This window comes from Oncorhynchus masou, chromosome 23, assembly GCF_036934945.1.
Source record: "Oncorhynchus masou masou isolate Uvic2021 chromosome 23, UVic_Omas_1.1, whole genome shotgun sequence".
Taxonomy (NCBI): Eukaryota; Metazoa; Chordata; class Actinopteri; order Salmoniformes; family Salmonidae; genus Oncorhynchus; species Oncorhynchus masou.
In genome coordinates, this window is record NC_088234.1 from 56,323,135 (window position 1) to 56,350,793 (window position 27,659).

At 42.6% G+C, this 27,659-nt stretch overlaps 1 protein-coding gene across 8 annotated transcripts in view; it reads left to right on the forward strand.

The window, feature by feature from the left end:
• The first annotated feature begins 3,098 nt into the window (after positions 1-3,098).
• LOC135511086 (protein bicaudal C homolog 1-like) overlaps positions 3,099-27,659 on the forward strand; it is an 83,298-nt gene continuing 58,737 nt past the window's right edge. For 7 of the 8 annotated variants that reach the window (XM_064932600.1, XM_064932603.1, XM_064932604.1 and 4 more), the window contains exon 1: positions 3,099-3,514. In XM_064932600.1, the coding sequence (XP_064788672.1) occupies positions 3,322-3,514 (193 nt within the window). In that variant the 5' untranslated portion in view covers positions 3,099-3,321. The remainder of the gene's footprint in view (positions 3,515-27,659) is intronic. The other variant, XM_064932601.1, reaches the window with a different exon arrangement.

Here is a 27,659-nt window from a genome sequence, read left to right on the forward strand (position 1 = left end):
CCTAAATGACTCAAACCAGGAGAAACAAGATTCTCTGGACTGATGAAACCAAGATTGAACTCTTTAGCCTGAATGCCAAGTGTTACGTCTGGAGGAAACCTGGCACCATCCCTACAGTGAATCGTGGTGGTAGTGGCAACAGCATGCGGTAGGGATGTTTTACAGACTGGTCAGTATCGAGGGAAAGTTGAAACGAACAAAGTACATTGCGATCCTTGATGAAAACCTGCTCCAGAGCACTCAGGTCCTCAGACTGGGGTGAAGGTTCACCTTCCAACAGGACAATGACCCTAAACACACAGCCAAGACAATGCAGGAGTGGCTTCGGGACAAGTCTGAAAAATTGTCAAAGAATCCAGCCACCCTAATCGTAGACTATTTTCTCTGCTACTGCATGCCAAGCGGTACTGGAGCACCAAGTCTAGGTCCAAAAGGCTTCTTAACAGCTTCTAACCCCAAACCATAAGACTCCTGAAAAGCTCATTAAAGGACTACCCAGAGTCCTCTTTTACACTGCTGCTCCTCTCTGTTTATTATCTATGCATGGTCACTTTAACTCTACCTACATGTACATATTACCTCAATTACCTTGACTAACTTGTGCCGCCGCACATTGACTCTGTACTGGTACCCCCTTTATATAGCCTCGCTAATGCTATTTTGCTGCTGCTGTTTAAATATTTCTTACTTTTAATTTCTATTTAATTTTACTTAACATTTTTCTTCTTCTTAATTTCTTAAAGCATTGTTGGTTAAGGGCTTGTAAGTATGCATTTCACTGGCACATGGGACAAATACAATTTGATTTGATTTGAATGTCCTTGAGTGGCCGAGCCAGAGCCTGGACCGATCAAACATCTCTGGAGAGACCTGAAAATAGCTGTGCAGCGACGTTCCCCAGCAACCTGACAAAGCTTGAGAAGTTCTGCAGAGAAGAATGGGAGAAACTCCCCAAATACAGGTGTGCAAAGCTTGTAGCATCATACCCAAGAAGAATTGAGGCTGTAATTGCTGCCAAAGGTGCTTCAACTAAATACTGAGTAAAGGGTCAGTACCGGTCAAAAGTTTGGACACACCTACTCATTCAAGGGTTTTTCTTTATTTTTACTATTTTCTACAATGTAGGAAAATTGTGAATACATCAACACTATGAAATAACACATATGGAATCATGTAGTAACCAAAAAAGTGTTAAACAAATCAAAATCTATATTATATTTGAGATTCTTCAAAGTAGCCACCTTTTGCCTTGACAGCGTTGCAAACTTGGCATTCTCTCAACCAGCTTCATGAGGTAGTCACCTGGAATGCCTTTCAATTAACAGGTGTGCCTTCTTAAAAGTTAAATTGTGGAATTTCTTTCCTTCTTAATGCATTTGAGCCAATCAGTTGTGTTGTGACAAGGTAGGGTGGTATACAGAATATAGCCCTATTTGGTAAAAGACCAAGCCCATATTATGACAAGAACAGCTCAAATAAGCAAAGATAAATGACAGTCCATCATTGCTTTAAGACATGAAGGTCAGTCAATACAGAAAATGTCAAGAACTTTGAACGTTTCTTCAAATGCAATTGCAAAAACCATCAAGTGCTATGATGAAATTGGCTCTCATGAGGACTGCCAGAGGAATGGAAGACCCAGCGTTACCTCTGCTGCAGAGGATACATTCATTAGATTTACCAGCCTCAGAAATTGCAGCCCAAATCAATGCTTCACAGAGTTCAAGTAACAGACACATCTCAACATCAACTGTTCAGAGGAGACTGTGTGAATCAGGCCCTCATGGTCGAATTGCTGCAAAGAAACCATGACAATAAGAAGAGGCTAGCTTGGGCCAAGAAACACGAGCAATGGACATTTGACCGGTTGAAATTTGTCCTTTGGTCAGGAGTCCAAATTGGAGATTTTTGGTTCCAACCACCATGTCTTTGTGAGACGAGGTGTTGGTGAACAGACTATCTCCGCATGTGTATTTCCCATCGTAAAGCATGGGGGAGGAGGTGTTATGGCGTGGGGGTGCTTTTCTGGTGACACTGTCTGTGATTTATTTAGAATTCAATGCACACTTAACTAGCATGGCTACCACAGCATTCTGCAGCAATACGCCATCCCATCTGGCTTGGGCTTAGTGGGACTATCATTTGTTTTTCAACAGGACAATGACCCAACACACCTCTAGGCTGTGTAAAAGCTATTTTACCAAGAAGGATAATGATGGAGTGCTGCATGAGGTGACCTGACCTCTACAATCCCCCGACCTCAACCCAATTGAGATGGTTTGGGATGAGTAGGACCGCAGAGTGAAGGAAAAGCAGCCAGCATATGTGGGCATTCTCTCAACCAGCATATGTGGGAACTCCTTCAAGACTGTTGGAAAAGCATTCCAGGTGAAGCTGGTTGAGAGAATGCCAAGAGTGTCCAAAGCTGTCATCAAGGCTATTTGAAGAATCTCAAATATAAAATATATTTTTATTTGTTAAACACTTTTTTGGTTACTACATGATTCCATATGTGGTATTTCATAGTTGTGATGTCTTCACGTTTATTCTACAATGTAGAAAATAGTAAAAAGAAAAGAAAAACCCTTGAATGAGTTGGTGTTCTAAAACTTTTGACCAGTAGTGTATGTACATGTGACATGACCGTTTTCAATTTTTAATAAATGTGGAAAAAAATCGAAACCTATTTTTGCTTTGTCATTATGGGGTATTGTGTGTAGATTGATGAGCGAAAAAAACTATTTGTTGGTGTGACCCTGGATACCCATGAATAAAAAATAAAAAAAATAAAATTGTGCCGTTTGGTTAATATAAGAAATATTAAGTATATTTAAAACCAAATACTTTAGACTTTTACTCAAGTAGTATTTTACTAGTTGACTTTCACTTTTACTTGAGTAATTTCCTATCAGGGAACATTACCTTAACTCAAGTATGAAAATTGGGTACTTTTTCCACCACTGCCTATGCTTTTCATACATGATAGTCAATAGTGATGATCTGAAAAGGGTTCATTTGGACAAATGATGGGAAGGAATGCAATAAACTACATTTGGGAGGAGTCCCACGTCTTCGAGTTGTGCCTGACACGTGAAACTTTTACTTGTGCTCTAGACTCAGAAAATAAACTGTAGATCAGACTATTTTTAGAGCGGTACTCTATGAGGACATCAGAGGGGGCTCGAGGAAATGGTCGAGGAATAAGTCACTGCGCAACAATGAGTCTGAACACAATCTCGAAGTGATACATGTAGGGAAGTAGCTTTTACAATCCACAACTTGGTAGTTTACAATTAGTTCGAAACGTTTCTGCGCAGCGCAATGGCTGCCCAGTGCGACTCTTTGAGCGGATACTTGCAACAGTCCGACCAGGGCTCGAACAGCGAGCGCAGTACCGACTCCCCGGTCGCCGGCTCCGAGGATGACTTGAGCGGACCCCATGCCTTACCAGACCCGGAGTGGACGGAGGAGAGATTTCGAGTGGACCGCAAGAAACTGGAAATCATGTTATTAGGTAGGCCTAAAGAAAAAACACAGGCATATGGTGCTCTGTGTTGCTACATTTTAAAACTTTGACTACATTTTAAAACATTCCTTTGTTATGGAAATGGGAACTATGCCAACTGTATGCTTCCAAAAACAAATTTTCCCCCTTCATATGGTACTTGCAGTTTTTTGCCATTAACATTATTTGTCTATATTTCGTGTCTGCCTTGTCCGGGAATGTGTAGGCCTGAAGTTACTTTGTGGCTCGTTTACTTGTTTTTAATGTATTCGGAGACTGTCCGGTTCCAAGAATTTTGGCCATAATTTGAAACATTTCTTTGTAGTTTCTTTTGATCACCGAAAACAAATGACACATTGTGGTTCCCTCTGCTCGGTTGGTATTGAGATGTAATCAATGGCATGTATTTTTCTAGAATGGGCATAGTCTTCTATAGAAAGTTACCTCAATATTACATTAATTAAAACAAACGTTAGACACGGTACAATTGTTTATGCAAAACTAGTCATTCAATTCTGACTGCAGTCTCGGTCACCTCACCTGCATCTATAATGTTTGTGCCATGGTCAGCAGTTGAGAAGCATGAACACGACTCGACCAATAGGAGTCGCTATGAGCACGTGTTATGGTCATCGCTGAAGTTTTACGTTCTGATACCCCAATAGCTGAAAACACTTCTATCGATGAAACCAAACCAACCTGAAAATATTTCCTGGTCATTGGTAACCTATAATGATGCAAAAGCCCACGTTGTTTATGGTTATTTAACCTAATTAAAAGTGTTTAAGAATAATATTTTGTCAATATCTCATGTAGTCTGTATGTGCAGTACTGTACAAACCTATAGTCAATGATCTGTCTGAGATACAAAGCGTATTTGCATCCACTGTTTTCCAGATGGTGATAAAGTTGTATTCCCATTCGTAGCTACTCCAGCACAATCTCTGCCACCGTCATGTCTGTGAATAGTTAAACGACTGACATAAGTCCCCTGGAATGTAAAGGGTGAGATTCTCATCGGTTATTGCAAAACGCATCTTGTAGAAGAAGAAACCAGCGTTATGTAACTGAAGACTCTATCAATCCCACAGGATGACTGTGAGTTGCCATCAGCTGGAGAAACAGCCCAACAAGGCCATACAGGGAACATTAACAACATGAGATAATGAACCCAATGAAAACAACCCATGGAAGCTGAGATATCATGCAAAACAATGGGTTTCCTATTCAGCTTGACACGAGACAACCCATGTCTTTGTCTCTCTTGACGCTTCTTTCTCATCCTGTTGGATATCTACTCAGTGGGCTACTGATTGATCTACTCTCCCTTGATAATCTTTCCTTTCATTACAGTACTCTTTTGATTATAATAAGTTAACCTCTGATGAATGTTGTTCCGAACTTCTCTTCTGTGTATGCCCAAGATAATCTAGATCTGTGTGGGTGGACATTATTATAAAAATGCCTGTTTAATTGGAGCACATTTATCAAACCTGCTCTGTAGTTGAAGTTGAAGAAAAAACTGTTATAGTTTTCCTCTCTGTCTTTCTCTCTCTTTCACCCACACTTCCAGCTCCTCATGGTTGTGGCCCTGTTGCTGCTGTGCTACTCTACAGTCCTTAAAGTTCCATGTCATCTCTTCCTTTTCCAGGAAAACAACTTAACCAGAGGCTGTCCCTAAACTGAAGTCTTCTGCACATACTGTGTGTGTGTGCCTGCGTGTGTGTGGCAGTGACCATCTCTTTAACATGTTGTTTTCTAGTAGTTTCTATGATCATGGCAGGATTTCTCCATGTTAACATTCAGCCAGTGGCATGAAGTGAATATTACTATTTGTTTTGTCTGTGGTCAGTCGTTGGCCTTTCTCAATTGGGCAAAAGTCTGTTCTCTCCTTGAGTCCTCCGTGACCCAGTAAACCTATAAGTGGTGGCCATGAAGGAGAGGGTCAATTTGTTTATAGAGGAACAGAGGAGTTTGCTCCTCTCCCTCAATTGCCACTTCCGGGGGAAGATGCTCAGGTGTATCCTACCATGGAGGCGTTTTGAAATCACCCACACCCCCTTTGAAACAACTGTTGTTTTCTCAGATGAGAAATGCATGCACACATTTAATAAAAGGGTACGTTTATCATTTTATCTATAAAATGTCTAGCTCAACTAGCTCAAAATTCTATACCACTTTACACAGGTACTTGGGGATTCCAGTTCTTTAAACGTCATTAGCCTAATGACATTCTAGTGGAGAAGGATAGTCCAATTTCATACAAGCACATTTATTTCCACATTTCCTTTCCTCGCCTCCTCGATTTACCTTTTACCTTTTTCCAAAGGATGTGAGGAGAGGAGGGAGTATATGACATGCGGAATTAAGGAAATCCAATTTGAGATTCAATTTAATTGAACCCTTATTTTACCAGGTAGGTTGCTTGAGAACACATTCTCATTTACAGCAATGACCTGGCGAATAGTTACAAGGGAGCAGAGGGGGGATGAATAAGCCAATTGGAAGATTCTCCCAGTGGTTCAGAGTGAGTCATCGTGCAACCTCAACCATGAAACCGCATTAGACATGAAAAAAAAATCTCGTTTCTCTATTCTGGAAGAGTTGAAGGATGTACTCTATCCCATAGGGCGTGCAGACATTTCTTCAGACATTCAGTCTTCATCAGTAGTAAGAGCATCCTTGTGTGGTTGTTTTTTTTAAATGCATAATTAACCAATATACCGTATATTTAACTCCAAGCCTGTTTAGGATGCTTTGATTGGTCATTGCGTGTTACCGTCAGCGCTGTAAAATCTGTTTTCATTGGAGGAGAGGGCTTTGTTGATGTGGGACTCGGTGTCCTGAAGTGGACACAGCCCAGAGTTTGGCCTATAGTTAAATCATTGTGTGGGAACTTCAGTATATTTTCCCTCCAGGTTTTATCAGCTGTGACGGTATCTCTGGCCTCCAATGATTGGAAATGTGTGTAACCTGCATTATGCAAAAGGGAAAGGTCCTGCATAAAGCCTTGTTAATGTTAAAAGGTGCTTCAAATAACATTTCCTCCCATCTCAACTTCCACTTTTGAGGAAAAGTTTTGGAAGACTTAATTTAGAGTGAAAAAACACCTGTTAGGAATGTGTGTAAGCTTTTATTTAGTGAAGTAATGAGTCCTATCTGAATAGCCAAATGTAGGCCTCCTCTTGGCTTGCAGTGCAGTGTGACTTCTTTCCAAGCCTCCCTATAATATCCATTAAGCCAGTATCCGGATGGTGTTGAAATATACAGTATGACAGATGAGCATCTCTTTCCCATGCACAGTTGAAGTCTGAAGTTTACATACACTTCGGTTGGAGTCATTAAAACCTTGTTTTTCAACCACTCCACAAATGTCTTGTTAACAAACTATAGTTTTGGCAAGTCGGTTAGGACATTACTTTGTGCATGACACAAGTCATTTTCCAACAATTGTTTACAGACAGAATATTTCACTTATAATTCACAGTATCACCATTCCAGTGGGTCAGAAGTTTACATACACTAAGTTGACTGTACCTTTCAACAGCTTGGAAAATAACAGAAAATGATTTCATAGCTTTAGAAGCTTTTGATAGGGTAATTGACGTAATTTGAGTCAATTGGAGGTGTACCTGTGGATGTATTTCAAGGCCAACCTTCAATCTCAGTGTCTGTTCACGTAACATCATGGGAAAATCAAAAGAAATCAGCCAAGACCTCAGAATTATTTTTGTAGACCTTCACAAGTCTGTTTCATCCTTGGGAGCAATTCCCAACGCCTTAAGGTACCCCGTTCATCTGTACAAACAATAGTACACAAGTATAAATACCATGGGACCACGCAGCCGTCATACCGCTCAGGAAGGAGATGCGTTCTGTCTCCTAGAGATAAATGTACTTTTCTGTGAAAAGTGCAAATCAATCCCAGAACAAGAGCAAAGGAGCTTGTGAAGATGCTGGAGGAAATGGGTACAAAAGTATCTGTATCCAGAGTAAAATGTGTCCTATATCGACATAACCTGAAAGGCCGCTCAGCAAGGAAAAAGCCACTGCTCCAAAACTGCCATAAAAAAGCCAGAGTACGGTTTGCAACTGCCCATGGGGACAAAGATCGTACATTTTGGAGAAATGTCCTCTGGTCTAAAATAGAACTGTTTGGCCATAATGACCATCGTAATGTTTGGAGGAAAAAGGGGGAGGCTTGCAAGCCGAGGAACACCATCCCAACCGTGAAGCACAGGGGGGGGGCATCATGTTGTGGGGGTGCTTTGCTGCAGGAGGGACTGGTGCACTTCACAGAATAGATGGCATCATTAGGGTGGAAAATGATGTGGATTTTTTGAAGCAACATCTCAAGACAATTTAAGTTAAGGCTTGGTTGCAAATGGGTCTTCCAAATGGACAATGATCCCAAGCATACTTCCAAAGTTGTGGCAAAATGGCTTAAGGACAACAAAGTCAAGGTATTGGAGTGGCCATCACAAAGCCCTGACCTGAATCCTATAGAAAATTTGTGGGCAGAACTGAAAAAGCATTTGTGAGCAAGTAGGCCTACAAACCTGACTCAGTTACACCAGCTCTGTCAGGAGGAATGGGCCAAAATTCACCCAACTTATTGTGGGAAGCTTGTGGAAGGCTACCCAAAACGTTTGACCCAAGTTAAACAATTTAAAGGCAATGCTACCAAATACTAATTGAGAGTATGTAAACTTCTGACCCACTGAGAATGTGATGAAAGAAATGAAAGCTGAAATAAATAATTCCCTCTACTATTATTCTGACATTTCACATTCTTAAAATAAAGTGGTGATTCTAACTGACCTAAGACACAGAATTTTTACGAGGGTCAAATGTCAGGAATTGTGAAAGCCAAATACATTTAAACTCAGTTAAGGTGTACATTATGTAAACTTCCGACTTCAACTCTATGTCAATATTCGCCAACACTCACACAGATCTGTTCTATCGGTCAAAGGTCTGTTTTTACTATCAGACACATCTCCTATGACGTGTACTGTAAGTGGGGCTGAGGATACAATGGCTTTTACAGTGTCCTCTGTTTTGTTTGTTTCCCCTGCTCTTTGTTTTTGAGGCTTTGAGCTGAAGAAAGTGTGTAAGATTTGAAGTTGGAGGAGACAAGGGTTGTTGTCTGAGAGAAGCACAGTGGGTACATTAGAAACGTCATGATGACTCCACCGTGCATCACCACATTAGAAGGCTATATCCACTAACACTCACTTTGTTTAGCACAGTTCCTTTCTGGAGCAATATGGAAATAATGAGCTGAATAGAAATGGTAATACAAGCCCCCCCGTGCATTGCCTCCGTTGCAGATTATCACAAGTTGTTTTGGTGCCCTACTTCTAAATTAAATGACATGGTCAAATTGAAATGTCTTGAATTGGCAGTCAATGGATAACCAGTTTTAAGTCAGGTAATGATTTTAAGTCTGTAAATGTTTGCAAAAATATCTCAGTAACTGTCTGCATACCTCAAGTTGTTGTGTGTTGGTGCAGGAGGAAAACTTGAATGAAGTGTAAACCTCTTTATGGTTCTCTGGTCACATAAACTACCAATCTCATTAAAATTATTTTTTTTATTAACTAAAGTGTGGGAAAACATTTCCTCTTAGTCATATATTCCAAATCAAATGTGTGTGAATATGTCCATGTATGTGTAGTTTCCATAGTTACAAGCAAGGTAAACATGTGTATTTGGCAAGTGTTTTGGAGACTCTCAATTGGCCTTTGTTTATTTGGGTTACCTTTTTCCTAACAACATTTTATTGTTAATTTGAAGTTAAGTGAAATCATTGTATAGACTTCTGGTGGCCTACAGTATACAGACTATATGTTAGCTGACTAACTACACCCCCCCCTCCTTTTTGTTTCCCTCCCCTAAACCTCTACCTGACAATTTATTGGGTAGTTGTATCTTGGCCTTTAGGTGTAAAAGCGCTCTTCGAAAACAAATGGTAAACGTGCAGATTTGCTGCTACCTTGTAGCCTGCAGGTTTACTTCAGTATTCTCATGCATCCTAAACAAATGGCATTTGTTAACTGTACAATGTCACCAAGTAGGCTATGCCTTGCAACATTATACACTCTGTCCCCCAGTAGGGATGGAACTGAGTACATTGAAGGAAATGTAAAACTGATCCTGTATGAAAAGAAGCACAAACTGGGTCGAAAAGCAGAAAAGGGGTCTTCTCTCTGCGGCACGTCCACATTCTGTCCTGAAATAGTGTATGGGTATAGGCCCCCATCCTCGTCTTCCTCCTGGGTGCTGAGTAAGAGCTTCAGACAGGAAGTGAGTGTTGTGTGGGGGAATGTGCTGCAGCCACCACTCTCTACTGTAGGAGAACACAGGACTGTTTCAACCTCCAGAACCACATACTGTTAGACCTTGAAAGGGTTCATATCCACAGTCCATAGTCATACTATTAAACTAATGGGCTGTTTTAAGTGGTGTTTACTGAGGACATTACAGGGACTCATCATGGGGGAGCTCAAAGTATGTCAAGTATGTGGTGTAAACCTGAATATACTTCGGTATAATGTTACTCAAATGTTTTTTTCAATTGGAGCTTTAACATCACTCTATACTCTGCTCCTCAACATCATGGCAATCAGACATTATGCCAAAACAGTATGTGATAAAGTTTTTGTATACTGTAGCTCCTCTCTCTGAATCCTCTAGCTCTCCTCTCTGTATACTGTAGCTCTCCTCTCTGTATACTGTAGCTCTCCTCTCTGTATACTGTTGCTCTCCTCTCTGTATACTGTAGCTCCCCTCTCTGCATACTGTAGCTCCCCTCTCTGTATCCTGTAGCTCCCCTCTCTGTATACTGTAGCTCCCCTCTCTGCATACTGTAGCTCCCCTCTCTGTATCCTGTAGCTCCCCTCTCTGCATACTGTAGCTCCCCTCTCTGCATACTGTAGCTCCCCTCTCTGTATCCTCTAGCTCTCCTCTCTGTATCCTCTAGCTCTCCTCTCTGTATACTGTAGCTCTCCTCTCTGTATACTGTAGCTCTCCTCTCTGTATCCTCTAGCTCCCCTCTGTATACTGTAGTATACTGTAGCTCCCCTCTCTGTATACTGTAGCTCCCCTCTCTGTATACTGTAGCTCCCCTCTCTGTATACTGTAGCTCCCCTCTCTGTATACTGTAGCTCCCCTCTCTGTATACTGTAGCTCTCCTCTCTGTATACTCTAGCTCTCCTCTCTGTATACTGTAGCTCTCCTCTCTGTATCTGTAGCTCTCTATACTGCTCTCCTCTCTGTATAGCTGTAGCTCTCCTCTCTGTATACTGTAGCTCTCCTCTCTGTATACTGTAGCTCCCCTGTAGCTCCCCTCTGTATACTGTAGCTCCCCTCTCTGTATACTGTAGCTCCCCTCTCTGTATACTGTAGCTCTCCTCTCTGTATCCTCTAGCTCTCCCCTCTCTGTATCCTCTAGCTCTCCTCTCTGTATACTGTAGCTCTCTGTATACTCTCTGTATACTGTAGCTCTCCCTCTCTGTATACTGTCGCTCTCCTCTCTGTATACTGTAGCTCCCCTCTCTGCATACTGTAGCTCCCTCTCTCTGTATCCTGTAGCTCCCCTCTCTGTATACTGTAGCTCCCCTCTCTGCATACTGTAGCTCCCCTCTCTGTATCCTGTAGCTCCCCTCTCTGCATACTGTAGCTCCCCTCTCTGCATACTGTAGCTCCCCTCTCTGTATCCTCTAGCTCTCCTCTCTGTATCCTCTAGCTCTCCTCTCTGTATACTGTAGCTCTCCTCTCTGTATACTGTAGCTCTCCTCTCTGTATCCTCTAGCTCCCCTCTCTGTATACTGTAGCTCCCCTCTCTGTATACTGTAGCTCCCCTCTCTGTATACTGTAGCTCCCCTCTCTGTATACTGTAGCTCCCCTCTCTGTATACTGTAGCTCCCCTCTCTGTATACTGTAGCTCTCCTCTCTGTATACTGTAGCTCTCCTCTCTGTATCCTCTAGCTCTCCTCTCTGTATACTGTAGCTCTCCTCTCTGTATACTGTAGCTCCCCTCTCTGTATACTGTAGCTCCCCTCTCTGTATACTGTAGCTCCCCTCTCTGTATACTGTAGCTCCCCTCTCTGTATACTGTAGCTCTCCTCTCTGTATCCTCTAGCTCTCCTCTCTGTATCCTCTAGCTCTCCTCTCTGTATCCTCTAGCTCTCCTCTCTGTATACTGTAGCTCTCCTCTCTGTATACTGTAGCTCCCCTCTCTGTATACTGTAGCTCTCCTCTCTGTATACTGTAGCTCCCCTCTCTGTATACTGTAGCTCCCCTCTCTGTATACTGTAGCTCTCCTCTCTGTATACTGTAGCTCTCCTCTCTGTATATTGTAGCTCCCCTCTCTGTATACTGTAGCTCTCCTCTCTGTATACTGTAGCTCTCCTCTCTGTATACTGTAGCTCTCCTCTCTGTATACTGTAGCTCCCCTCTCTGTATACTGTAGCTCCCCTCTCTGTATACTGTAGCTCCCCTCTCTGTATACTGTAGCTCCCCTCTCTGTATACTGTAGCTCCCCTCTCTGTATACTGTAGCTCCCCTCTCTGTATACTGTAGCTCTCCTCTCTGTATACTGTAGCTCCCCTCTCTGTATACTGTAGCTCCCCTCTCTTCCAACCTTTTCTGAAACATACTGATACAATTTAACAATTATATTGAACTTTGCTTACACATTGAATTCCTTTATCCCAAGCATGATGAAGTGTTCAGGAGCTCTAATATAATTGAGGTCTTTTCTTGTGGAAAAACCTGCATGTCATTACTCGAAAATAAAACCTGGAATCATGTTTCAACGGTCCGACTTGACTCGAGCTCTCTGACCCATTTCTCTGCTTCTGAAACTGTGAAATTAATAAAAAAATGTAAAATAATATTTTTTTACTTCACCTAGAGCTCTTTTTCTTCTGCACCTTTAACGTGCAGATTTACATTCTGGCTGGTTTGCGGCTGCTATAATTGTACTTTTCTTTAACTACCACTCTCTCCCCTTTGAGTGCTGTGTTTATCTTAAAAGGACCTCGCTTCGTGGTTAGTTGTTCTTTCACTTCATTCAACATTTAGTACAATCTGCTTTTTCTCCACATGCCCTGATTGGAGAGAGTGCTCTTGGTTGGTGGACCTGGTCCTGGCTGTTGCTAGAATATTCTTCAATGGGATCAAGGAAAAAGGAAAGAAAGGGAACAGAAACGTTATGTTTAGTTTGATGGAGAGGGCTGGACGGTGGTCATTTCAAAAAGGCCCTAATTGAGTTACTTTGTTGATTTGGCTGTGTCTGTGTGGACTGCGGATGCCGTTCGTCAGTCATCAAGGAATGAATTCCCACACATTCAGATAACAAAACAAAAAAAGTGTAGATGAAAGATGGTTAATTATGTGAGTGAATTTGGTATATGAATTCTACTGTCGGCTATTAGCTGTGTTTAGGGTACTATGTCTCCGTCTGTTTTAGTGAAACCGACTTCTCCAGCCCCTCCGGAGTAGGTACTTACGCTACTTACCAGGTACAAGGGGAATGCTTAGGTTGTGAAATGTTTCTGGCAAGTTTGCAACAACTCACCCCCAATTCACGAATGGGGGGAGATGGGAAGACGCCCGCAATGTGATAAAGCATCATTCCTGCACCTCATTCTAATGCCTCTTCTTAGCAATTAAACCAACAGACTGACTCAGTGGTTGTAAATTAGTTTGTCTGGGTCTCCTATTTGTTTGTTCGCTGACTTGTATTTTTAGTTAGAAAAAGGACCAATTTGTTAAGTGTGTTTTATACTTAACTGTTTGTGGTATGTCTTAAACTGTCTAGTGTTTTATGGTTTGTGAGTTGTGTAAGCTTTCTGTATCATATTTTATTTTCTAGGGCCGTATCCACAAATCATCTCAGAGTAGGAGTACTGTTCTATGATCAGTTTTGCCTTTTAGATCTTAATGAGTAAAATGGTATTGACAGATCCTAGATTAGCATTCCTACCCTGAGGCGCTTTGTGAATACGGGCCCAGTACTGGCAGTCTGTCAACTCCACTGCAACATTACACATCTGGGAGTTTGTTTATTCATTTATTATTTCACAGTTGCCTGGCAACTGCACATGCCTTCTTCTCCTGTGAAAGAAGTAATTCGGAGACGACAGCAGCCTGTGTTCTGGACAGGAACACAAGAATAAGGGTTGTTTGAGCTGTTGCCTTTCTAACAGCTGTTGCCTTTCTTGCAAAGTGCATAAGTGATTACGAATTTAAGAGGTCCCACAAAAGCAGACGAAATAACAAATATGGAGGGCTTAAAAGAAAATGGCATGGCCATGGATGTAATGGTTTTTCTCTGAGTCTCCAACATTTGGCCAGCAGCAGTGACCGGAGGTTGTTGACAACTTGTCTGGCTGTAGCTACTACTTCCTGGGTCCTTCCGTCCTTACTGATTTAGATACGATTGTGTGGATAGTGCGGGAGTCGAGAGCTACTCAGGAACTGAAGTTTAGTGAATGGATGCTAACCTGTGTGATGGTTTGCCAGAGGACCACATAGAGGAAGACTCAATAGTGCTCTGTCTGTATCTCTTTTCTCAAGTGTTGCCAGCAACTTGTCTGTTGAAAGGTGATATACTGGATGGAAACATCACAGCTTTCATCCTGCTCATTTAGAGTTGAATTATTTAAACAGGCTTGTCAATGAAAAATAATGTTTTTGGCAGAAATCGTTAGTGTTAAACACATCCTTCTGTTTATCTTCTAAACATTCCAGTGGTCCTCTCTTATAGAGCTAGATCAATCTTAATGCCGCCCACTGTCATACCATTTCTCAGAGAGATTGATGGGGATGGCAAGATTCAAGAGGCATAGTATTGCGTGCAGCACAGTTCTAAATGGTGAATGATTTCACCAAACTTGTCTTAAGCAATAACTCAAGTGGTGCGGGTGCAGTTTGGGCATGCATGCAGATGGTGTGTGTGTGTTTTTTAAAGACTCCCCCGTGTGTACTGTCATTTCCATGTTGAATCAGCTGAGAGGTGCTGACGCTCATAGTGTTCTGCTTGAGAGCATCTGGTGGGTGGAGAAACATGGTAAGAACATCCTGCTCTCGCTATATTCCACTCCATTCTATCTGGAAGTGGTAGTAGTTCATTCAGACTTGTCCTAAGGGGCTATTTCACACAGCTGGTCTAAGGACTTAAAGCCAGCTAACTTTCACAAGTACATGCAAGAGTGTTTGGACAGACATTTTGGAAACCTGAAATTTGGACAGCGGTTCAAAACAAAAACAATTTGGCTACAGCTTTAGGCAGTTCCACCTCGGTCTTTATATGCTGACAGTGATTTCCTTGTCTCTGTGATATATTGTCTGTTGGTAATTTAACCACCATAAGCATTTATCTTGTATTAATTTACAACGGTCCTTCTCTTTTCTCGTTTTAAACCAGTGATTACTGGTTACCGTTTTAAACCAGTGATTACTGGTCAGAGTATATTTTCCTGTTTGTGTCAAAGATAGTTTTATGTGTTCTGCTTTAGTTCTAATGTCCATAAACATACTGTGAGTACCAAAGCCTTGCTCTAGAGTCTACACCCCAATGTCCTAAGAGCTCTGTGCTTAAGTCACTCTGTTACTGCTGCCCCACCAGGATTTGTCTCGCCAGGCATTGTGATTTAGATGGTGCCTTTGGGTTTTCCTCTCTTTTCATGCTCCAAAAAACTCCAACCATCATCCTTAGATTTGTTTGCGCTGTTTTAAACTTTTTTTGGACATAATAAGGTTCTAGACATCAGAAGAGCGATTACTCACCTCGAACTGGACAAGGATTTTTTTTTCTTTAATAAGTCGTACGCGAAGGATATACTGCTCATCCCGGACCGGGCCCAAATCTTGGTCATTCGAATGCAGAGGGGACGCCCTTGCAGAGGTCGTAGAGCCAGATGCCTGGCAAGACTGTCGCTGAGTGGATAATTGGCCTTTACCCTTCGTGCTGTTTGAATGAATGCTTACGAGCCTGCTGCTGCCTACCATCGCTCAGTCAGACTGCTCTATCAAATCATAGACTTAGTTATAACATAATAACACACAGAAATACGAGCCTTTGTTCATTAAGGAAGTCTTGAGGTTTTGCCCACCTGAGTTAGAATACTTCATCATAAGTTGTAGACCACACTATCTCACGAGAGAGTTTTCATCTATATTCTACGTAGCTGTCTGTTTATCACAGGAAGTGGTCCGATGAAGCGTATGCTAAGCTATAGAACTTTTTCGCTAGCACAGACTGGAATATGTTCCGGGATTCATCCAATGGCATTGAGGAGTATACCACATTGGCTTTATTAATAAGTGCATCAACAACGTCATACCCACAGTGACTACGCACAGTACATATCCCATCCACTAGCCATGGATTGCAGACAACATCTGCGATGAGCTAAAGGCTAAAGCCTCCGCTTTCAAGGAGCAGGATACTAATCCGGACGCTTATAAGAAATCCCACTACACCCTCGGACAAACCATTAAACAGGCAAAGCATCAATACGGGACTAAGATGGAATCCTACTACATTGGCTCTGACTCTCATCCGTATTGGCAGGGCTTGCAAACTATCACTGATTACTAAGGGAAACCAAGCCGTGAGCTGCCCAGTGACTTAAGCCAACCAGACAAGCGAAATGCCTTCTATGCTCACTTCGAGACTAGCAACACTGAACTATGCATGAGAGCACCAGCTGTTCTGGATGACTGTGATAACTTTCTCCATAGTCAATATGAGTAAGACCTTTAACTTCTTTAACATTCACAAGGCCACAGGGCCGAAAGGATTACCAGGACAGGTACTCAGAGCATTCTCTAACCAGCTGGCAAGTGACTTCACTGACATTTTCAACCTCTCCCTGACCCAGTCTGCAATACCTACATGTTTCAATCAGACCACCATAGTCCCTGTGCCCAAGAATGCCAAGGTAACCTGCCTAAATGACTACTGCCCCATAGCACTCACATCTGTTGCCATGAAATGCCTGGAAAGGCTGGTCATGGCTCACATCAACACCATCATCCCAGAAACCCTGGACCCATTCCAATTTGCATACCACCCCAACAGATCTACAGATGACACAATCTCTATTGCAGTCCTCACACCTGGACAAAAGGAACACCTACATAAGAATGCTGTTCATTGACTACAGCTCAACGTTCAACACCATAGCTTAGGGATGAGCTTGGAGGGCACTAAGGACTCTGGGACTGAACACCTCCCTCTGCAACTGGATCCTGGACTTCCTGACAGGCCGCTCCCAGGTGGTGAGGGTAGGCAACAGCACATCCACCACGCTGACCCTCAGCAGAGGCGCCCCTCTGGGTTGCGTGCTCAGTTCCCTCCTGTACTCCCTGTTCACCCACTACTGCGTGGCCACGCACGACTCCAACACCATCATTAAGTTTGCAGAGAACATGACTGTGGTAGGCCTGATCGATGAGACAGCCTACAGGGAGGAGGTCAGAGACCTGGCAGTGAGGTGCCAGGACATCAACCTCTCCCTCAATGTGAGCAAGACAAAGGAGCTGATTGTGGCCCCATTAACGTTGATGTGGCTGAAGTGGAGCGGGTTGAGAATTTCAAGGTCCTTGGTGTCCACATCAATAACGAACTATCATGGTCCAAACATACCAAGACAGTTGTGAAGAGAGCACGACAGCACCTTTACCCCTCAGGACACTGAAAAGATTTGGCAAGGGACCCCAGATCCTCAAAATTCAACAGCTGCACCATTAAGAGGATCCTGATTGGTTGCATCACCGCCTGGTATGGCAACTGCTCGGCATCTGACCTTATGGCGCTACAGAGGATAATTTGTTTTTGATTTCATCGTATGTCGAATGAGGTCATAATTCTACAGCTTCAACACTATTTACTTGTTTTGGAGGGTAAGAGGAATGTAATCATCTCTCGCTCTGTACCACATAATCAAATCACATTTTATTGATCACATACACATGGTTAGCAGATGTTATTGTGAATGTAGCGAAATACTTATGCTTCTAGATCCGACAGTGCAGCAGTATCTAACAGGTATAGTATAGATAGTACATTATATACAAATGAGATAAGTAATGCAAGATATGAAAACATTCTTAAAGTGACATTATTAAAGGGACAGGTGTTCCATTTATTGAAGTGGCCAATGATATCAAGTCTGTAGGTAGGCAGCAGCCTCTCTGTGCCACAATCTGATGGCCTTGAGATTGAAAAACAGCTTCTATCTCTCTGTCCCAGCTTTGATGCACCTGTACTGACCTCGCCTTCTGGTTGGAAGTGGGGTGAACAGGCAGTGGCTCGGGTGGTTATTGTCCTTGATGATATTTTTTGCCTTCCTGTGACATCGGGTGTTGTAGGTGTCCTGGAGGGCAGGTAGTTTGCCCCTGGTGATGCCTTGTGTAGACCACCCTCTGGAGAGCCCTGCAGTTGTGGGCGGTGCAGTTGCCGTACCAGGCGGTGATACAGCCAACAGGATGCTCTCGATTCTGCACCTGTAAAAGTTAGTGAGGGTTTTCGGTGACTAGACACATTTTTGCAGCCTCCTGAGTTTGAAGAGGTGCAGTTGTACCTTCTTCACCACACTGTCCGTGTTCGTGGACCATTTCAGTTTGTCTTTGATAGGTACACCAAGGAACTTAAAACTTTCCACCTTCTCCACTGCTGTCCCGTCGATGTGGATAGGGGGGTGCTCCCTTTGCTGTTTCAAGTCTACGATCAATTCTTTTGCTTTGCTGACATTGGGTGAGAGGGTATTTTCCTGACACCACACTCCGAGGGCCCCACCACCTCCCTGTAGGCTGTCTCGTCGTTGTTGGTAATCAAGCCTACCACAGTTGCGTCATCTGCAAACTTGATGATTGTGTTCGAGGCGTGCATGGCTACGCAGTCTTGGGTGAACAGGAAGTACAGGAGAGGGTTGAGAACGCATCCTTGTGGGGCCACAGTGTTGAGGATCAGCGGAGTGGAGATGTTGCTTCCTACCTTCACCACCTGGGGGTGGCTTGTCAGGAAGACCAGGACCCAGTTGCACAGGGCAGGGTCAAGACTAGAGGTCGAGCGATTATGATTTTTCAATGCCATTACCGATTAATCGGCTTTTTTTTATTTATTTTTTTTATTTTTTTTTATTTTAAATTTTATTTATTGGTAATAATGACAATTACAACAATACTGAATGATCACTTATTTTAACTTAATATAATGCATCAATAAAAATCCATTTAGCCTCAAATAAATGAAGCATGTTCAATTTGGTTTAAATAATGCAAAAACAAAGTGTTGCAGAAGTAAAAGTGCAATATGTGCCATGTAAAAAAGCTAAGGTTTGAGTTCCTTGCTCAGAACATGAGAACATATGAAAGTTGGTGGTTCCTTTTAACATGAGACTTTAAGTTGTAGTTAATATAGTATTTATAGGACTATTTCTCTCTACCATTTGTATTTTATATACCTTTGACTATTGGATGTTCTTATAGGCACTTTATTTAGTATTGCCAGCATAACAGTATATCTTCTGTCCCTCTCCTCGCCCCTATCTGGGCTCGAACCAGGAACACATCGACAACAGCCACACTCGAAGCAGTGTTACCCATCGCTCCACAAAAGCCGCAACCCTTGCAGAGCAAGGGGAATAACTACTCCAAGTCTCAGCGAGTGACGTTGGAAATGCTATTAGCGCACACCCAACTAACTAGCTAGCCATTTCACATCGGTTACACCAGCCATTAGGCTGATAGGCTTGAAGTCATAAACAGCTCTGTGCTTGCGAAAAGCTGCTGGCAAAACGCACAAAAGTGCTGTTTGAATGAATGCTTACGAGCCTGCTGCTGCCTACCATCGCTCAGTCAGACTGCTCTATCAAATCATAGACTTAGTTATAACATAATAACACACAGAAATACGAGCCTTTGTTCATTAATATGGTCGAATCCGAAACTATCATTTTGAAAACAAAACGTTTATTATTTCAGTGAAATACGGAACTGTTCTGTATTTTATCTAACTGGTGGCATCTCTAAGTCTAAATATTCTTGTTACATTGCACAACCTTCAATGTTATGTCATATGTCATACCTAAAATTCTGGCAAATTAGTTCTCAATGAGCCAGGCTGCCAAACTGTTGCATATACCCTGACTCTGCAATGAACGCAAGAGAAATGACACAATTTCACCTGGTTAATATTGCCTGCTTACCTGGATTTCTTTTAGCTAAATATGCAGATTTAAAAATATATACTTCTGTGTATTGATTTTAAGAAATGCATTGGTGTTTATGGTTAGGTACAGTCGTCCAACGATTGTGCTTTTTTCGCAAATGCACTTTTGTTAAATCATCCCCCAAGATTGCATTGATATGCAATGCAGGACACGCTAGATAAACGAGTAATATCATCAACCATGTGTAGTTATAACTAGTGATTATAATTGATTGATTGTTTTTTATAAGTTTAATGCTAGCTAGCAACTTACCTTGGCTTCTACTGCATTCACGTAACAGGCAGGCTCCAATGAGAGCAATGAGAGGCAGGTGGTTAGAGCGTTGGACTAGTTAACTGTACGGTTGCAAGATTGGATCCCCCGAGCTGACAAGGTGAAAATCTATCGTTCTGCCCCTGAACAAGGCAGTTAACCCACCGTTCCTAAGCCATCATTGAAAGTAAGAATGTGTTCTTAACTGACTTGCCTAGTTAAATAAAGGTATTAAATCAAATTAGAATATTTTAAAAATCGGCAAAATCGGCGCCCAAAAATAACGATTTCCGATTATGAAAACTTGAAATCGGCCATAATTAATCGGCCATTCTGATTAATCGGTCGACCTATAGTTAAGACCCAGGGACTCGAGCTTAATGATGAGTTTGGAGGGTACTATGGTGTTGAATGCTGAGCTATAGTCAATGAACAGCATTCTTACATAGGTATTCCTCTTGTCCAGATTGGATAGGGCAGTGTGATGGCGATTGCATCGTCTGTGGCGGTAAGCAAATTGAAGTGGGTGTAGGGTGACAGGTAGGGTGGAGGTGATATGATCCTTGAATAGTCTCTCAAAGCACTTCATGATGACGGAAGTGAGTGCTATGGGGCGATAGTCATTTATTTCAGTTACTTTCAGTACCTTAGTTTTCTTGGGAACAAGAACAATGGTGGCCATCTTGAAGCACGTGGGGACAGCAGACTGGGATAGGGATTGATTGAATATGTCCGTAATACACCAGCCAGCTGGTCTGCGCATGTTCTGAGGATGTGGCTAGGGATGCCATCTGGGCCGGCAGCTTTGCGAGGGTTAACACGTTTTAAATATTTTACTCACTTCGGCCACGGAGAAGGAGAGCCCACATTCTTTGGTAGCGGGCCGTGTTGGTGGCACTGTATTGTCCTCAAAGCGCGCAAAGACATTGTTTAGTTTGTCTGGAAGCAAAACGTTGATGTCTGTGACGGGGCTGGTTTTCTTTTTGTAATCCGTGATTGTCTGTAGACCCTGTCACATACTGTACGTCTTGTGTTTGAGCTGTTGAATTGCGACTCCACTTTGTCTCTATACTGATACTTTGCTTGTTTGATATCCTTATGGAGGGAATAACTACACTGTTTGTATTCGGCCATATTCCCAGTTGCCTTGCCATGATTAAATGCGGTGGTATGTGATTTGCTGCCATCGCGTATGCTGCCATCAATCCACGGTTTCTGGTCAGGGAAGGTGTTAATAGTCACAGTGGGTACAACATCTCTTATACACTTCTTTATGAACTTGCTCACCGAGTCAGCATATGCGTCAATGTTGTTCCCTGAGGCTACCCGGAACATAACACAATCCACGTGATCGAAGCAATCTTGAAGCGTGGAATCTGATTGTTCAGACCTGCGTTGGATAGACCTAAGCACTGGCGCTTCCTGTTTTAGTTTCTGCCTATAGGAGGGGAGCAACAAGATGGAGTCATGGTCAGATTTGCCAAAAGGGGGGTGGGGGAGGACCTTGTATGCATCATGGAAGTTAGAGTAGCAATGGTCGAGCTTGTTACTTCCTCGTGTACTGCAATCAATATGCTGATAGAATTTAGGTAGCCTTGTTCTTAAATTAGTTTTGTTAAAATCCCCAGCTACAATAAATTCAGCCTCAGAATATATGGTTTTCAGTTTGCATGAAGTCCAGTGAAGTCCCTTGATGGCTGTCTTGGTGTCCGCTTGCGGGGTGATATACGCGGCTGTGACAATAACTAAGGAGAGTTCTCTTGGGAGAAAATACGGTCGGCATTTGATTGTGGGGAATTCTCGGTCAGGTGAACAAAAGGACTTGAGTTCCTGTATGTTGTTACAATTACACCATGAGTCGTTAATCATGAAACATAAATCCCCGGCCTTCTTCCTACCGGAGAGATGCTTATTCCTATTGGCGCGATGCACTAAAAATCCCATTGGCTGTACTGACTCCCGACAGCATGTCCCAAGCTAGCCTTGTTTCCGTGAAACGGAGTATGTTATAATCCCAGATATCTCTTTGGAAAGCAACCCTTGCCCTGATTTTGTAGACTTTGTTAACTAGGGACTGGACATTAGCGAGTAATATATTTGGAAGCGATGGGTGTTGTGCGCGCATCCGAAGCTTCACTAGAAGACCGCTCCGGCACCCTCTCGTCTGGCGACGTTGTTTTGGGTCGGCTTCTGGAATCAGTTCAAATTCCCTGGGAGATGCAGACAATGGATCCGCTTTGGAAAATTATTCCTGGTCGTAGTGCTGGTTGTGCTGTTAAGTTGACGTCTCTCTGATATCCGATAGTTCTTTCCGGCTGTATGTAATAACACTTAAGGTTTTCTGGGCTAAAGATGTAAGAAATAATACATCAAAAAACTAAATACTGCACAGTTTCCTAAGGACTAGAAGCGAAGCTGCCATCTCTATCGGTGCCATCTTGTCTCGTACCAGGCTAAATTCATCTGTCCAGGCCATACTGCTTCCAGGAGCTGTTTTATAGTGACAGGATGGATGCCTTGGTTAAGATTAGCTGAAGTGTATATAGTATCTAAGTTTTGAACTAATGGGTGTGTGGGTTTGATTCATTAGATCCTATTTGATGGTTTTTGGGAAATGGCAACATAGATTACTAACTCATAAATTGACTTCATATTTTGTTCCATATTTCACAAACACCCCAGACATATTGGTTGCAACATCCCGTTTGTTCTCCGAGGTCTCAATGTTGAAACCCATAGATTCCTCCTCCTTTCTTGCCTGATGCAGTACATAGTGGTGCCAATGTCAATATGAAACTCATGATATGTTCTGTTATTATGTAACGCGCTGGCATGTAATGATAAAATATGACTTTATGTTGTCACAAGTATGCCATAACAGATCGGCATATCCAAGGTCGTCAAGACGGCTAACGCCAATCTAAAGCAACTGATTTAGGCAGCTCTGGCATGTAAGACTCAGCTGAAGTACTGATGTTCTCCACCCCCATAACAAACCCCAGAGGTTCGTGGAGCGCCCACCCGTCACTCCCCTGGTTCTCCCACGGCATGTCTTCATGCCATGCATCTGCTGACAGGATGTTTTTCCCTCCTTGCATAGCCCTCATGTCCTCTTCTACAGATGTTTGCTAAAGCAGGAAAATAATCCTGCAGCAACTGGGAATGGGGATTATAATTAATGGACATTTTTGTTGGGGAAGATCAAGTCTGAAATTATAAACTTCAGAAACCTTTTTAAACCGCAGATATACTACATGTTTTACATTTCCTGCATTGCAGAAAAGTTATTCTGCGACAGGGTGGTCAAGTTAAGATTAAGATCCTACATCTGTACACCACTGTCTCCACTCATACTGGGGCGGCAGGTAGCCTAGTGGTTAGTGTTGGGCCAGTAACCGAAAGGTTTCTATATCGAATCCTCAAACTGAAAAATGTACAAATCTGTCTTTCTGCCCCTGAACAAGGCAGTTAACCCACTGTTCCTAGGCCGTCATTGTAAATAAGAATTTCTTCTTAACTGACTTGCCTAGTTAAATAAAAAATAAATAAGTACTCCAAGAGATTAATTTCAGTTCCTCTAGCTGGAAATGCTGTTTTGCGTTCCATATACAGTACATGTGTTAATGTTATTATTAGGAAAACACTTTGGTTTGTATTCATCCACTGAGAATGAGTTGATGAAGTGCAACACATACCCACTTGTATGATTGGTAGGCCTTTTATGTCAAAGCATCTTCATCTGTTCATCTTTGCCTGCCAGCATCTTCAGAAAACAGTGTTGCTGCACACTGTTTAGCAGTTTTGCATCGTTTCAAATCAAATGTTATTGGTCACATGCAGATGTTATTGTGGGTGTAGTGAAATGCTTGTGGTCATAGCTCCAACAGTGCAGTAGTATCTAACAATTCACAACAATACACACAAAACTAAAAGTAAAACAATGGAATTAAGAAATGTATAAATATTAGGATGAGCAATGTCAGTGGCATTGACTAAAATACAGTAGAATAGAATACAGTATATACATATGAGATGAGTAAAGCAGTATGTAAACATTATTAAAGTGACTAGTGTTCCATTATTAAAGTGGCCAGTGATTCCATGTCTATGTATATAGGGCAGCAGCCTCTAAAGTACAGGGTTGAGTCACCGGGTGGTGATGGCTATTTAACAGTCTAATGGCCTTGAGATTGAAGCTATTTTTCAGTGTCTCTCCCAGCTTTGATGCACCTGTACTGACCTCTCCTTTTGGATGATAGTGGGGTGAACAGGCCGTGGCTCGGGTGGTTGATAATCTTTTTGGCCTTCCTGTGTCATCGGGTGCTGTCGGTGTCCTGGAGGGCAGGCAGTGTACAGGGGCCTGCTCCCTCTGCTGTTTCCTGAAGTCCACCATCAGCTCCTTAGTTTTGTTGACGTTAGGTTATTTTCCTGGCACCACTCCACCATGGCCCTCACCTCCTCCCTGTAGGCTGTCTCGTCATTGTTGGTAATCAGGCCTGCTACTGTTGTGTCGTCTGCAAACTTGATGATAATATAGTTACTGTCACTGAGATGGTGGCTTTCCTTCTACCAGTGCCTGGGTTTTGACCCCTGTTGTAAATTCTGATTGTACCACTTGAATAAAAACTAAAATGTTGTGGACATTGAGATTTGATTAACAAAATGTCTCATTGAGAACATGACAGAACAGTGTTTTTGTGTGCTTTATTTCTTTCTTGTTTCTGTATGTCATGGAGAGTTGTAGGTTAAATCTCAAAGTGCTAGGCTAAAGTACACCTGCTGCTGTGCATGTCTCCATTGTCCCATAACAACCTACAGAGCTAAGACAATGTTAGTATTTTGGTGAAGTGTATATTGTTTTGACAGTATAGAAATCAACCAACTGAAAGCTATCAATCAGTACTGTATGTTACCCACCCACTACCAGAGGCTTAATCTTTCCCAAAGTCACACACGCTAGCCCAGTATCATCCAATCTCCTAGTGTTGCCCAAATAGGTTGTTTCATCCACCTCATCCCTTGGGCTTCCAATAGAAATACTCCCGCCTCTCAACAGTGTGATTCACCACATTCCTCATCCACAAAGTCCAGTAACTCCCACAGGGCATCCTGATTCCTGACCCCTGGCCCCAACCTGCTCCTACTTCTGTGGAAACATCAAACATCATTAACCTTTTGGTATTTTCTTTTTAAATTCTGTTCCCTGTAAGTAATCTAATTTGTTTTCCAATTTCAGACTAGTCGGGGACTGTGAGTGTAGAAATAGTATTTCATGTGAAATTTATGGGCCACATTCTTCCGAGTGAAGCAGGGTTTCTTGTGAAACATTTTGAGACGTGTTTGCGGGGGAGTAAGTACAAGGATGTGTGAAACTTACTTTCTGTAGGCATTACTCCATTGCCAAAGGACAGTTAGTCTGGACATTAAAAACACCACCAGTTGGGGTCATTTGATCCCTATCTAATGCTTACATTTGTGCTTACCCAGGACATGTTACTTTGAGGAAGGAAAGCAAAATCCATTTTTCTTTTCAAATCATGTCAAGACACTAGTATTGCATTTTACCACACATTATGCAACTCATGGTGATCCTAACTGGAGAATGAAGGAAGTGCCTTTGCACATGTTTGCATATTAAGGTTTAAGTCTAATGAAACTGTGGCTAGGTTGTAGGGAACCAACCTGGATCAATCTCAGGATCATTATATATTGATATTCTGTCATGTTGTCAACCCTTCCACAACATCAACTACATTTGTGTTGATATCAAGAAAGCAAAAGTACTTTCATTTCAATAGCAAATCATGGTGACATACTATATGGCATTGTCCTGCAGTCTTTTTCCAAAGAACACATACTGCGTGTTTCCATGGACCAATTCTAGCCAGTTAATCATTCTGAATGTTGACCTTTTCAGTAATTTTTCTATAGATAATGCATTGCTCTCCAGAGGTAATACTAAACAGAACATTGGGCTAGGTTAAGGGCAATTCCACGGTAACAGAGTGACACTGAGACTCAGATGTTTCACTTCAAAATGTATGTCAAACAAAAACCAATGATTGCAAAGTTAAACAAACCATACAACTCTATGCGCAAATGACAGTTTCCACTGAAATGTTACAAAAACACATGGCAGAATTCATCTTGCAGGAACTGCTGACACACTCCAGCCACATGAGGTCTTGCATTAGGAGGAACCCAGGGCCAACCGCACCAGCATATGGTCTCATGGGTCTGAGGATCTCATCTCGGTACCTAATGGCAGTCAGGCTACCTCTGGCGAGCACATGGAGGGCTGTGCGGCCCTCCAAAGAAATGCCACCCCACACCATGACTGACCCACCGCCCAACCGGTCATGCTGGAGGATGTTGCAGGCAGCAGAACATTCTCCACGGCGTCTCCAGACTCTGTCACGTCTGTCACGTGCTCAGTGTGAACTTGCTTTCATCTGTGAAGAGCACAGGGCACCAGTGGCGAATTTGCCAATCTTGGTGTTCTCTGGCAAATGCCAAACGTCCTGCACAGTGTTGGGCTGTAAGCAAAACCCCCACCTGTGGACGTCGGGCCCTCATACCACCATCATGGAGTCTGTTTCTGACCATTTGAGCAGACACATGCACATTTGTGGCCTGCTGGAGGTCATTTTGCAGGGTTCTGGCAGTGTTCCTCCTGCTCCTCCTTGCACAAAGGCGGAGGTAGTGGTAACGCTGCTGGGTTGTTGCCCTCCTACGGCCTCCTCCACGTCTCCTGATGTACTGGCCTGTCTCCTGGTAGCGCCTCCATGCTCTGGACACTACGCTGACAGACACAGCAAACCTTCTTGCCACAGCCCGCATTGATGTGCCATCCTGGATGAGCTGCACCACCTGAGCCACTTGTGTGGGTTGTAGACTCCGTCTCATGCTACCACTAGAGTGAAAGCACCGCCAGCATTCAAAAGTGACCAAAACATCAGCCAGGAAGCATAGGAACTGAGAAGTGGTCTGTGTTTACCACTTGCAGAACCACTCCTTTATTGGGGGTGTCTTGCTAATTGCCTATAATTTCCACCTGTTGTCTATTCCATTTGTACAACAGCATGTGAAATGTATTGTCAATCAGTGTTGCTTCCTAAGTGGACAGTTTGATTTCACAGAAGTGTGATTGACTTGGAGTTACATTGTGTTGTTTAAGTGTTCCCTTTTATTCGTTTGAGCAGTGTATACACACACACACACACTGTGGGGAGAACAAGTATTTGATACACTGCCGATTTTGCAGGTTTTCCTACTTACAAAGCATGTAGAGGTCTGTAATTTTTATCATAGGTACACTTCAACTGTGAGACGGAATCTAAAACAAAAATTCAGAAAATCACATTGTATGATATTTAAGTAATTAATTTGCATTTTATTACATGACATAAGTATTTGATCACCTATCAACCAGTAAGAATTCCGGCTCTCACAGACCTGTTAGTTTTTCCTTAAGAATCCCTCCTGTTCTCCACTCATTACCTGCACCTGTTTGAACTTGTTACCTGTATAAAAGACATCTGTCCACACACTCAATCAAACAGACTCCAACCTCGCCACAATGGCCAAGACCAGAGAGCTGTGTAAGGACATCAGGGATAAAATTGTAGACCTGCACAAGGCTGGGATGGGCT